This window comes from Puntigrus tetrazona, chromosome 25 (assembly GCF_018831695.1).
Source record: "Puntigrus tetrazona isolate hp1 chromosome 25, ASM1883169v1, whole genome shotgun sequence".
Taxonomy (NCBI): Eukaryota; Metazoa; Chordata; class Actinopteri; order Cypriniformes; family Cyprinidae; genus Puntigrus; species Puntigrus tetrazona.
The window spans coordinates 14271721-14286398 of NC_056723.1; the positions used below are offsets into that span (position 1 = coordinate 14271721).

General features: G+C 39.1%; 1 protein-coding gene across 2 annotated transcripts; it reads left to right on the forward strand.

The window, feature by feature from the left end:
* Positions 1-1628: 1628 nt before the first annotated feature.
* On the forward strand, positions 1629-14640 carry hrasa (HRas proto-oncogene, GTPase a). 2 transcript variants are annotated; one of them, XM_043228576.1, is made up of 6 exons: positions 1629-1781; positions 8252-8393; positions 9687-9865; positions 11705-11864; positions 13145-13269; positions 14036-14640. In XM_043228576.1, the coding sequence occupies exons 2-5, from the start codon at positions 8283-8285 to the stop codon at positions 13262-13264; spliced, it is 570 nt and encodes a 189-aa protein (XP_043084511.1). In that variant the 5' UTR covers positions 1629-1781; positions 8252-8282; the 3' UTR covers positions 13265-13269; positions 14036-14640. The 2 variants fall into 2 exon arrangements, with proteins under 2 accessions (XP_043084511.1, XP_043084510.1); XM_043228575.1 differs by having other exon boundaries at positions 14078-14640.
* Positions 14641-14678: the final 38 nt, after the last annotated feature.

Genomic DNA, 14678 nt, shown 5'->3' on the forward strand with positions numbered 1-14678 from the left:
CTATCAGTCATGTCTCTTGTCTATTTCACTTCTAACATGAAATGTATTATTGTGTCATTTGTGTAATGGATGAGGTGGGGCAGCATTACATTGAAGTGCTCAAAAGCAAGTCATTGTGATATAATGGGCTATATGGAGACATGGTTATCTTTCTGGACCATTAGTCTGCTAGACCACAGAGAAGCTGAGCCTCATCGCTCATAAACTCTCGGTGTACCTCGGAGGCTCCGGGAGCGGGACGGGTGCACACAGGGTTTCCTTCCAGAGACAGAGTCCTGAGCTTCACACAACTACCACAACTGAGCCAGATCTTCAAGCTCGTTCTCTTCCAGATCCAGCAGCTCCAGATCCTCCAGCAAACTGACTGGACTCAGCTCTGAGATGCGGTTGAAGGCCACGTACAGCTCCTGAGCAAAAACCAGGAGCAAGGGTCGCAAAGGTGGAAATTTTCATGGGAACTTCATGTAAAGTTTGAGGAAATTCACTTAAACTGGATACCAACTTATACATAACCATTCTGTTTGGTGATCATGAGCTTACATGCAAGCAAAATAATGACATTTTTGACTTTGATTGAATTGTTAATTAGAACTTCATTTCATTGGGCAACACAAAATAAAAAAACCCACATTTCCTTTTGTTTGCTTTAAAATGAAAGCACTCCCCACTAGGGCTGCAACAAACGATTATTCCGGTACGGTATTTTGCCAAACTGCCGAGAACTTTGCCTTCATCAGACAAAGACAGCGAGACATGAGGATTCTCACTCTTTCCCAGTGCGTATCATTTAACATCTTGTTGGCACTGGCTGCAGTCTGGGATATGGCCATCTCTTGCAAAGACTCTTTCTCCCACCCCATCGAGTGATGTTGAGGAGCTTTTCTTTTGGCTTAGAGTGATAGATTGCTGAGGCTACCTGCATGCCCTTTACATATTTCACTACTAGCTTCGCTGTCTTGTAGAGTGTGTCCATTGTATTCAGTGCCGTGAAGGAGAAGATTAAGAGCATGGGCAGCACAGCCAATTGGTGTTATGTGAGGGTAGGCCCCTTCCATGTGTGCCCACCTTCATGTTTGCAGCATTGTTCGTTACAAGTGCACAAACCTTCTCAGGTCCAAGAACATTGATGACTGTTTTCAGCTCATTGGCGACGTACACAACATTACGGATGACATATTGGAGTTCAAAAGATTTTTTTATGGATTTTTTTCAAATACAAATATGATCGTGGCACCATTTACTCATAAACTTTAATAATAAGTAGTTGATTGAGTACACTATAATTTAAGAAACAGCGCCACTTGTTCATCTTTTGCACAGCCACACTTGAAAAATACTTTGAAAGGCTGTGCGCAAAACACAAGATCCGTATTCTGGCGGGTGTGGATTGTACTAATCCGATTGGTTGTTGTGCTTTTGGAGGCGGGACCTAGCCCTGTGATTGGCTGCGTTCTGGGTCGCTCAGCCTCCCAGGCGCTAAACGAACCACTTTTCTGGAATCGGCGAAAGATACCCTGCAACGTCACTGGGGTCTACTTAATATACATGAGCCGAGCCTTTGCCGTGGTGTGATTGGTGGCTGGGCCGAGGGGCGGGGCTGAGTGTCGTGTGGGGCTGGGCGTAGGCTGTGGCGCACGCACACACACACATTTACACACAAAAATACACACTACAGCGGAGCACATTGTTCGCACTGGACTGTCTGCTACATCTATGCAGCTCAGGAAAATCTCGAAATAAACGAAATCTCCTGGAGAGTGACTGTATCCGGGGATTCAGAGGTGAAGTGACCTTTTTTTGTTATTTAAGCTGAAACCGTTTGATTGCAGTGTAATATTGTAAGGTGACCAAGTGGACCGACTCGTAGTAGCAAGTATTGTTTACCTAAAACACGTATTTGTATGAATTTACACACACAGTTACATATGTGGAGATTATTGGTGCGTTTTTATACTTGCATGGAGAATGTTTACATTTGTGCGGACGATCAATCATCGATGGATTCCAGTACTATTCTGTACTTTTAATAATCAGCGTTTTATTATAAATGATTTGGTGAAAATATAAATAAAAAAACACATAGAATTAATTTTTTTTAGATTTAATTTTTTTAATTTTTTATCCAGCCGTCACAATGAAACCTGCTCAAGCATCTAAACACTGAATCAGATCAGTTTACACTGAATCAGACTCTAGTAATCGATCAAACTGACCGTTGCTTCTTTTCCCGCCAGCTTGTCGTTACCGGGAAAGGTTTCTCGCCTGACTCTGAAAGTAAACACGTTGTCCGTTGTCTAATTTGTTAAGTTTTGGTGGCATCCATGTGACAGTTATGAGCCTCTCTGTATAAACTCGGGTGACGCCCCATAGTACCGGACGAACAGTTGCAAATTCCTACTATGGCAAAGGCGAGCACATTAATATTTAACAGCGTGCTCCAATCGCGAAGGACTGTTTGGCGAATACAAATTAGTTTCCGGTGACGTCGATCGGCAGCGCACCAATAGCAAAGGCTCTGCTTATGAATATTAAGATACCTCGCCATAGTAAGATTCGTAATTTCTGAAGCAGTGCGGAAGTTTAATAATCTGTTTCAACGCAGGTCAAGTTCGCTTAAGCACAAAAGTTTGATATTTTATAGCACCTGTTATAGATTTTATACTGTGCTACGAGTTTGGTGGATTTTGATACAAAATGCAAGTATGTTCTTCTGAAGGCCATATAGACTGTTTGCTGTTATTTAAGGTGATGTTAATAGGTAGGAAATATCATGTGATCCAGTTTGATCAATTCATAGTCGATTATGGTATCAGTCAGCTGGTTTTAGAGGGGTTTTAGGGGTTTAGGTTGAGAAATCAGATAGCCTAGCCAAAGATCTGCCAGATTAGACCAGCGTTGGATTATTTAAAACTAAATTAATAATTTTTTTTAAAATTCTTAATTGAAAATTAAATGAGGAAAAACAGCCTTAAATCAAAATTAAGCAAGTAGCTAAAATAATCATTCTTAAAATGTAAAATAAATAAAAACGAAAGAAACGGAGAAAAAACCCCCCATAAAATAAAAAAATAGACTGTCACCTAGCAAAATGACTAAAACGTAAGTTAAAAATAAATACCAAAATATTATTAAATACTATAATAATACTATACGAACAATACTAAAATAAATTAATTCAAATACTAACAAAAAACGTTTAGGTAAAAGTGCTAAATTAAATTGAGTGAAATCATTCAAATGACAGTAAAAATAAAATAAAAATAGTTAAAAATAAATGCTAAAAATTAAATTAAATGCTGCAGTAGTATAGGAACAATAATAAAATAACACCAGCAAAGACCAGGCTATCCAACTACATCCTAAATACCGTTGCGTTCACTGAATTTGAGATATGGAAGCGTTCACATTTTTGTTGGCATTTAATGCAGTTTGTCCTCCATCCCGTGCAGTAATGCATTCAGGCCAGCGTCGTCTTGAAGTGCATGCGGTGCAGGGCAGCACATTTAGGCTAGACGGCTGTAATGATCTGGCCGGTGCTGGTTATTTTGGGGGATGATGTCAGTCGGTCGCTCGCTCAGCCTGGGTCTGTTATGGTTCCTCAGCGTTCGATTGCTTCTACTGTCTGAACCCGACTGGAAATCACTTAGGCCTGCTTCTGTTGTGGGCCTGCGGCTCGGGGGGGAATAGATACCGCATATTCTTTTGAGACCGTTTACCTGTGCCCTGACATAACGTTTATCGACATGTGATTTTTAAATGACCCTAACTGTCGGTTCACAGCGATTAGGCCGATCAGTTTAATTTCCGGTCCGACGTATATTGGATGTACGTCGGTGTCTGTTAAACGCAGAGCCGATGGTGTCAGTGAGTTTATCCTGAGCGTCCAGAGGGACTATAGGGTTTCATATTGGCCTCTCGTGGTGACAGGGTGTACGTGTGCGCCTCCGAAGTCTCGGCAGATCCCAGAACCGATGTCTAGTTCTTTTCTTCGACGATAAATCGCATCACTTCCCGACGGGAGGAACGCTGTCGCCTTCCTAAGCAATCGCACTTAACGCATTCATATTCTTTCTCTAACTCTACTCGTAACTGGAGAAAACAGCATCGCTCTAGGGATGATTTAAAACGAGGTGTTTAGAGGAAAACCGCATTTGAAATTAGTCGTAATTTAGAAATTTTGAGTTTAATTTAAGCGCTTTTATACCCCAGCAGAAACTACTAGCTAAACTAGTAAAGTCAGTAAAAAAAAAAACAACAATTGTACATATTTTGCTTATCTAAAAATACAGAAATGTGACTAAATAAATCGAAATACTGCGTTTTTATCAACTAATATTTTTATTTTACGTTTTTATGTGATAATTAATAAGCAGGGAAGCTCAAATGTGATTTGACACGCCAAATCTGATACTAAATTAAATGGCTGATTAAAAAAAAAAAAAAAAATATATATATATATATATATATATATATATATATATATATATATATATATCCTTTTAACAGCATGAAAAAACATGTTAGCTACAAGAAATGGGTTAAAATATATTAGCAGTGTGTTAAACCACAAACGCTAATTTCAGTTAGCAATGTGCTAAAATGCGCGAGCTGAAGGTTAAACCTCGGTAACCACTCGCATTTTAGCAATTTTCTAGAACACTGTTATTCAAATTTCCTTGACTTTGGAAAAACTGAAGTCGAAAGTCATTTCCAAACAAGGCTCTTCCAAGCCAACGTCAAAGTAGCTGGAATTTCGTTGCATCGCTGCTGTAGTCTTGGGTCGGAAACACTCTAGAAACTTCACACCAGAACCACCTTAGCAACAACCTATAAACACGCTTGGGACATTTTTGTTTCGCTGCCGGACACCCAAGCTATTCCCGTACAGCTCGGGGCTACGGGGCTCATTAAGACCCTTTGAAGCCCCACGGCACTTTGGCACTAATTGTGAGTCTTAGCAAGTGTGGGATGGGGCCTGCGGTCTCTACTGATCCAGTGTTCATCCTAAACAATATGTCACACTGACAGAAGGTCCTAATCAAACTTTCATTGCCGTGTGTGTGTGTGTGTGTGTGTTACTCATTCATCTTCCCCTTGCTGTGCCCTAGTTTAGTCGGAGGGCTTATTCAAACGATGGCCTGTGTTTGGGCAAACTTTGTTGATCCGTGCTAAATTGAAGCTAAAATTGACACCGTCTGAGATTTTTAAAAACGACAAACATTTGAAACGCATAACACACTTCCTTCATTAATGGGCTTTCGGTTTCTAGCGACTTTAACCACAAATTATGATATATCTACTCTAAACCTAATCTCGCTACGTGCAACTGTGCATAGAATTTTTATCAAAATATTATTTATTGTTCGATTTTCGGCTTTTGTGTTATTTTTAAAGTTTTAGTAAGTTTGATCTGTATTTTGGGGCGTTTTTATAGTTTTTGCTGCCTTTTAATGTCTATATAGTTTATTTATCTGTTTTGAAAAATGCTAATGTTGCCTCGCTGAAATATAAAATGTTTATTAAATCAAAGATATTTTTGGGAACGTCGACTTGTATTGTTCTAGCTTAATGTAATTTACGCTTAATTTTTTTAAAAATGCAATAAGAAACAAATGTTTACATGTAACGCTAGAGATGTCATATGGTATCATCGTCAAATACATAAAAAAAATAATCGATTAAATGTGATGCACTTTTTATATATGTGTGTATATGTGTTCTAAACGAAAATTAATTTTGATATTTTTGGGGACACATAAAGCCACAAATGTCAGTGTGGTGCGACTATCCTAATATAGCGAAGAAAAAAAGCCTAATTAAAACTACAGGCTACATTTATTTTTAATTATGGTAGTATAATATTTCTTCGTTGTGTTTAACGACACACAAAACCGAGATTTTTTGTCTTTATCTAGGGACCAACATATTACAGATCTCAGTTTAAAAATATAAATATGTAGTTATATTAAGTCTTTATTTCTTTTATTGCGTTCACCCCAATGTTTTGTTTGGCTTTAAATTATTTGAGGCAGTCGTACTCATACAAGTGTCTATCATGTACGAACTCCCTGCCCTTTGCCTTTAATAGCTCAATCGTGTGTGTGTGTGTGTGTGTGTGTGTGTGTGTGTGTGTGTGTGTGTGTGAGCGTGCGTCAGGAGTGTGTGTGGAGTTACTCATTAATCGTCCAGCACTCACAGATACACTGCACCGGACTCTCATTAATTTCAGTCTCCATAGCACCAAGAAACTTAGTTTTCATTAATCATTAACGGTGCAGATACACCTCTGCCGATCTTGAGCTACGCTTAAAGCCCGGCCGACGACAAATAGATATCTAATAATAAAATCCCACACCCTGGGACTAATATAGTCTGTGTGGTGATGTGCTGTCAGGGATGTTCACCACTGTTGTGTCTTGAAGTCAACTCTGTAGTGAGTTATGTAGCAGGGTCACTGACAAATAACTTTAGACTCCAAATAATATTCATGTAACAATACACTGTATTCATGTTAAATATTGTATGTTTTTACCGTATGTTGTATCGCTTTCAAGAAAAGTTTAAATATAGCACTAGTAACACCAACATTGTCTCGTGGTATAACCGTCAAATACGTAAAATGACACACACGGAATGACTTTAATGAACTTTAATGCCATCTTAGTATATGACTTTCTTCTTTTAGACAAACAGTGGGACTTTTTAATAAATGTATCCAACTCTTTCCAAAAAAGCGAGGGGTGTTCGTTCGAAGAGTTTCATCTTTCAACAAATCTAATTGTAACGTCTTATGGTTTAGTTAAATTTTAGCCTTGTAGTCCTCGTACATTTCGATTGTGGCCACGTTTTAACCAAAATAAGGGTATAAATTAAACGGTTACAGAAACGAATGTTTAATGTGTAATTTTACGGTGTAATTTACAGCAAAAAATAAATAACTCCAGTCAGATGCTAGACTAGGCAATGCTAGACACTTTGGAAATCCAGTTGTAACGAAACCACAGGACCTCGCAGTCATGAAAACGTCAACCACCTGAAACCAGCAACACCCAGACTACGATAATAAAACCCGTGAGGGACGGTAGCTGGATCACATTCAGAGTTAATGTTGTTTTGGACCGTGTCGAAACTTGAACTGAAAGCCACAAAATGATCAGTTATCAGATCCTGCAAGCTTGGGTCTGAAGTCAAACGACAGAATGCTTTTCATATTTCATAGTTTGTCTTTCTTGCAGTTCTCTGTGGGTTTGTTCACTGAATACTAAACAGAGGAACATGAAAGAGCATTCCAGATTTCTTTAGGATAAATTCTCCATGATTCTTGGTTTCGGTGGACTATGGGGTGTTTGACAGCTAAACACTGAAACGGTTCGTTTAAGCAAAAAAACAGCATTTCCTTGACGAAAATTAACGTTTTATTATGGTAAACGTATAGTAAGAGATGTAGTTCTACCAGCACAAAATTGCAATGCTGTTTGCGAAGGTTTGTTGGGTTTGTTTGATCTGTTGCTAATAAGGGAACTTGCGATCATAGTTGGTTAACAATCCTTTTAGGAAACACGTTCTAGATTGGCTGCTCTGTATGGAAGCTTAGTTTCACCGCTGAATTAATAAAAAGAAATTAAATTACAAGTTTACATCTTACAATTGCGAGAAATAGTCAGAATTGCAAGTAAAAACACTTTTATCGATTTATGCAGTCGCGGAAACGGACAGTTGAGTTTCGCAAACTAGTACACAAGCCCCGAAAAATTCGTCAAAGTGACAAATTGAGTGAAATACGCAGCGTTGCTTGGTTTATATTCGATGTATTTGCAGTCATAGCACTCACTGTTTCACTTTTTAGAGCGACGCGTGCAAACTACCGCCCCCTGCTGGTATGGAGAGCAATTTCCTCTCAAGCAGGTGCAGAACATGCAGAAAGTGTGTGGTCGCCTGTAGTCTTTGTGTGGCGTTCAAACCTAACCGTCTGACCGCCTGGTCCTTAAAATGGATGAATAACTACAGAAAAAGCACCAGCTTGTAATAATTTGCAGGCTTTAGTTGAAATGTGTCGTCGTACAGTAAGAGATCTGGGAGAGTGAGACTTTGGACTTCTTTTATGCTAATTTCAACAAAAGCGCTCCCGACAAGCGTTGCGTCCGGCGGATCCTTTCGTAAAACGTGTCCTCGAGGTCCGCGCGTGTAACAGAAAGGAGAGAGCCTGGAAGCAGTGGGAGGTTGCTCTGTATTGACGCTGGTTTCTTCTCAGGTGTGGCGAGAGGTTGAAGAGGAGCGAAGGAATGACTGAATATAAGCTGGTGGTGGTGGGCGCTGGAGGCGTGGGCAAGAGCGCTCTCACCATCCAACTCATCCAGAACCACTTTGTGGACGAATACGACCCCACTATAGAGGTAACACTCGTGTGTGTGTGTGTGTGTGTGTGTGTGTGTATGTGTGCGCACTGAGTGATCTTTCCAGTAATGCATACTGTATCAGCTAGGTATAAAATATCATCAGGGCACTGTGGTTGATATCAATACATAATCTATAACTGTACTTTTTCTGTTTTTACCCTGTCAGCCGCAGCTGCAGTTTCTATTTCTGTTTGACGGTAATTTTATATTTCGTAAAGTACGATCATACTAATGATAATCATACAACAGTAGTAGTAGCAGCAATAGTTAATGGGGTCCGATGTTGTTTTGACCCCATGTCCTATGAATTGTAGCTGCGCTATTGTATTGGATTATTAGCTACCTTTTTTTTTTTTTTTTTTTTCATTTCATGGCAGATGGCGGTCGGTGTAGAAGTGCAATACTGCCATCTGCTGTGTTGGAGTGTCAGTCACTAACGTCTGCACTGGATTATTGCAGCAATTACTTTATTACATTAGTTTGTATTATTTGAGGATGAGTACGTTTTTGCCAGCTTTTGAGTTTTAGAGTTAACTAATATTAAAAGAGTAGTTCACACAAAAATGAAACCCCTGTCATGAATTACTCGTGTCGTTCCAAACCCGTAAGACCTTCGTTCATCTTCGTAACATGAAATAATAGGATATTTCCTGCGAGCTCTCCGATCCTGATGTACTTAAACGCGATCAACATCCAGAAACATAACAAGGGCATTGTTGAAGACGAACGAAGCTCTTGCGGGTTTGTAAGGGTGACTGATTAATGACTGCGTCTCACACCATCGTGAAGTCCAGCCCCAGCATGCACTGCTTCGGTCTGTGTTTCTCTGCACACTCGGTGTCAAATAAACGGCAGGAGTTTCCCTTGGCCTGCGTTTGCTCTCGTGTGTGTGTGTGTGTGTGTGTGTGTGTGTGTGTGTGTGTGTGTGTGTGTACGTGCTTCTACACGTCCTTCGCTCTCTCTGTCCTCTTTTTCCCGCCACGCCCGTCTCTGGACAAACAATGTCCTTTTTATGGCTCGTTCGCCTCTGCGCTAACGCACACTAGCGCGAGCGTTTATGTCTGACACAGCTGTCTGTTTACCGTTTCAGTCGCGTCCGCTTAGTCCCCGAAGTCCTTCATTTGGCACATTTCAAAAAATAAAGACATCAAATCGTTTTCCCGGTGTGTGTGTGTGTGTGTGTGTGTGTGTGTGTGTGAGAAACGGCTGTTGAGTACGAAAAAAAAACAAACAAGAAACGGTCCTGCTGATGAAAGCAGGCTTGAGTCTGGTGTTGGTTCGTCTCCGCAGGACTCCTACAGGAAGCAGGTGGTGATCGACGGAGAGACGTGTCTCCTGGACATCTTGGACACTGCAGGTCAGGAGGAGTACAGCGCCATGAGGGACCAGTACATGAGGACAGGAGAGGGCTTCCTCTGTGTGTTTGCCATCAATAACACCAAGTCCTTTGAGGACATTCATCAGTACAGGTGTGTGTGTGTGTGTGTGTGTGTGTGTGTGTGTGTGTGTGTGTGTGTGTGTGTGTGTGTGTGTGTGTGTGAAGATCAGCTGTTAGGGTTACTTTCCCACAGAACATTATTACATTCACGTTATTATTATTTTTATTTTGTTTATTAAAAACCGCATTATCTATGATGCAGACTGTCTTCAATATTTTATTTTACTTACGAATATGATTAACATTTTATAATTTGAGAGAAGTTGAGAGAAGACATTTAAATTATTAAAGATTACACATGAACTAAAAGATGTATAGTATGCATAAATAAATCATTAATAATAAACAACATAACACATAAAATTCTGAATATTATTATCATTATTTATTTTTACTTCCTTCCTTCCTTATATATTTCTTTCTTTTCATTGTGGTGTAAAATATGACATGTATGTATTTATTTATTTATTTATTTATTAAGTTCCTAAGACCAAGAGCTAAAAGCTGATGTTTTAAAGGGGAGGTTCACCCAAAAATGAAAATGTGATTTATCTGCTCCAAGATGTAGGTGACTTTGTTTCTTCAGTAGAAACACAAACAAAACCCAAACCGTTGCAGTCTGTCAGTATATATATATATATATATATATATATATATATATATAGAAAGTGAGATGGTGCAGTGCCAGTGAAATCGATCCCAACTCGATTAGACTGAGAGAGAGAGAGAGGGAGAGACACAGAGAGAGAGAGAGAGAGACAGAGAGAGAGAGAGAGAGAGAGAGAGAGAGAGAGACAGAGAGAGAGAGAGAGAGAGAGAGAGAGAGAGAGAGAGAGAGAGACAGACAGAGAGAGACAGAGAGACAGACACAGAGACAGAGACACAGAGACAGAGACAGAGAGAGAGACAGACAGAGAGAGAGAGAGAGAGAGAGAGAGAGAGAGAGAGAGACACAGAGAGAGAGAGAGAGAGAGAGAGAGAGAGAGAGAGAGAGAGAGAGAGAGAGAGAGAGAGAGAGAGAGAGACAGAGAGAGAGAGAGAGAGAGACACAGAGAGAGACAGAGAGACAGACACAGAGACAGAGACAGAGACAGAGAGAGAGACAGACAGAGAGAGGGAGAGACACAGAGAGAGAGAGAGAGACACAGAGAGAGAGAGAGAGACACAGAGAGAGACAGAGAGACACAGAGAGAGAGAGAGAGAGAGAGAGAGAGAGCTTTCGAGGACATGAAAGGAGAAAGCAAAGAGGATAACTGGATTACATCAGTGTAGTGTGTTTGTAGTTTGTGGGTAATGGGCTCTAGATAATGCATTTTTAATACAACAGTAGCAGTGCACTGTTTAATATCAGATGCGGATGACACTATCAATCGAAAGTGTGTAAGAGATGCGATAGATACGAAGTCTCACACACATCTGCATATTGTTAAAATGATTTCTGAAGGATGCCGTAAATTCAGCTTTACTTCACAGGAATAAATTCCATTTTAGCACGCGTTCACGTAGAAAACCATCATTTTACATTGTGAAAATATTACTGCTATTTATTCTGTGTTTTGATCAAATAAAGAAGAGACTTTTCATTTTTATTTTCGGGTGTACTTTCCCTTTAAAGCCGGTCTGATCGGCCGTCATTGTTTTTATTGACCGTAAAAAAAAAATTAAAATAAACACACTTTGAATGTGAACGTTATCGTCTCCTGTTCGCAAAGAACGATTTTTAAGACGTTATATGAGACGCTTTTCCACTATCGGACCGAAGAAGCGTTCGTTCGTTCGTTCCCAGCCCTTCGGGCCGGTTACGGTTGCCGTGGTAACGCAAAAGCAAAACCTATGCATAAAGCTGATTGTGATTGGTGTCGGCTCTCAGGGAGCAGATCAAGCGCGTGAAGGACTCGGACGACGTGCCCATGGTGTTGGTGGGTAATAAGTGCGACCTCCCGGCCCGGACGGTGGACACCCGGCAGGCGCAGGAACTCGCTCGCAGCTACGGCATCCCCTTCATCGAGACCTCGGCCAAAACACGACAGGTCTTTTACTTCAGCTGCTTTTTAGTTATTTGTTGACTCGCACCACAACTAGTGAGAACTACAACACAGCACTCTGACCGGGTTTATTTGAAACAAAGTCATCTTTGTTTTTGCTTTTCTTTACTTATTTAATTTTCTTATTTTCTTGTTTTATTTTATTTTATTTTTTAAGTATTTCTTTGTTTTTGTTTTTTAAGCTTTGTGGTGTTTTTTTTGTTTTTTCCCCCTTTTAGCATTGCTTTTGTTTTTTTTAAGCTTCTCTTTGTTTGCATTTTTGCTTTGTTTTGCGTTTTTTTGCTTTGTTTTGCCTTTTGTGTACGAGATCTTTTCAAAGAAACATTTCACCCCAAAAACTAAAAATTAATTTAGACTGGCGGGGTTATTTCAGGTTGTTTTCATTTCTGGCTAAAATATTAGCTCATGTGTTTACACGTCCATTATTTTTGCGTCAAAATTAGTTGCCGCTATTATTATTTTTTTATTAAATGCTATAATTAGTAATTAATTATGTAGCATTAATTTGAATTAATAATAACTTAATTTCAGTAACACGTGAGGCACTCTTACACTTTTTTTAAACTTTTAAATATTTGTATTTTCAGATTTTTAGTTCGATTTTTGGTTAAATGATTTCATAGTTTTATTATTAATTGCTTTATTTGTGTAGCTTCGGTAACTAGCTGAAATAAGAAATAAAATAAGTTGATTTGTTTTTTTGTTTTTTTAAATCCATTTTATTTTGGGAAATAATAATTGATTAATTATTATAAAAAATGTAATAATTAATTTAGATTTTTATTACATTTTTTGTTTTAATTCCAGTAAGCCATAATAAACCTGCCTCAAACTAGAAAAAGTCTCATATTTAAAAAGACTTGTTGCTGATTTGTTTCTTTTTGAAGATTTTTATAGTTTCAAGGACAGCATTTATGATATATATATATATATATATATATGGTTTTTTGAGGCTTTTCTAAGTTTTCTGTTTCTGGGAGATTCTTTGCTTTTACAGTATTTAGTGCTGTAATATTCTCCTCTGGCCACCTACACACACACACACACACACACACACACACACACAGAGGGTGTGTTGTATAACACTGCAGGGAATGACTCACTGCTGCTTTGTGTTTTGCCGATCTGACGAGAGCTTGAGGTAAAGGCCGAGAGCAGTACCGCAGTGTATCTGGCTTCACGCAGAGACCCGATCGGCCCGAGTCTCTCGATAGCGTCTGCATCAGTGTGTGTGTGTGTGTGTGTGTGTGTGTGTGTGCGTGCAGGGTGTGGAGGACGCGTTTTACACGCTGGTGCGAGAGATCCGTCAGCACAAGATGAGGAAGCTGAACCCGCCGGACGAGAGCGGTCAGGACTGCATGAGCTGCCGCTGCGTCGTGTCGTGACCCAGGTGTGCTAAAACACCCGTAAACACACAGAGGACATGACACGCGTCAGCACATGTTAGAGAGAACTAGTGCATTCATGTATTCATCAGTGGAGATTGCTAAACTATCGTCACACATGATTAGAATAATGAACATTTCAGTTTTAAAAAGGCTGTTTTCTATAAAAAAAAATATATATATATATATATATATATATATATATATATATATATATATATATATATATATATATATATATTTAGTTATATTGCTGAATTAATTATCATTAAGTTAATATTTATATTTCATATGAAAATGTTTAAATCTTATAACCAAAACAAATTTACTTTTTATTACTAAATTTGTGTTGGTCATGAAAATGTTTTTTATATATATATTATTTATATATATTTATGTATAAACTTTAAAATATGCAAATATTAGAATTTTTATATATATATATATATATATATATATATATATATATATATATATATATATATATATATATATAATTCTAATATTTGCATATTTTATAGTTTATACATTATAATTGTGTTTGTCGTACTGAACTAGCTTTAATTTATTAATAAAAATGGATATAGGTTTTTGTTCAATTCAATAAAAAAACTACAAATATATTACAATGTTGGGAAGAAAAAACCTAAAAGATGTAACAGTCAGGAACAATTTTTGTCATTACGTTAATAAGAATTTTATTGATTCGAAAAAGCAAAACGTGATTTTTTTTATTTTGATTTTTTTTTTCTTTTCCTGTTGATTTTTCAGTTTTGCTCGCTCTGATCTTCACCTGATGTTTTCCGTCTTCAGCTGACGGCGCGAGTCGGGAGAAGTTTACCCATGGTCCCGTGCGGCAGACTGGAGCAGAGAGGAGAGACGCGGCGTCTCACCCGAAAGCCCGCCGTTGGCGAGAGCGTGCGAAACGTCAGCGGCGGGACCTCTCTGGACGTCCACGTCTGCCTGATGAACACCGCTAATGACTGACCCCTTCTCCTCTCCGTCTGCTCACGCTGGGCGGCTCCCTGGAGTTCTGATAAATTATTGTTCTTGAAGTCTCAACACTGGACTCGGCGCGTCACGTGACCTCAGCGCACACACACACACACACACACACACCTTCGACGGACAGACCGGACACCGGTGACCTCATCCCACGACCCCCTCCCGGCCGCAGGAAAGCATATACACACACGTGTTCACGTCCGTCGCGAAGAGCCGAGACTTTCTTCGTTTTTTTTTTTTTTTGTTGTTGTTGTTGCTTGACGTGCAGGTTGTTTTTAACGTAACGTTTGTGGAGATCGACGGTTCTGTCGCGAAATGGGCCGACTGAATTTTGCTAAATAAAAAAACTCTCGAGTTTGATTTTAAAGTTCTGTCTCTGTGGTATTTAAACTGATTTACCTCAATAAAC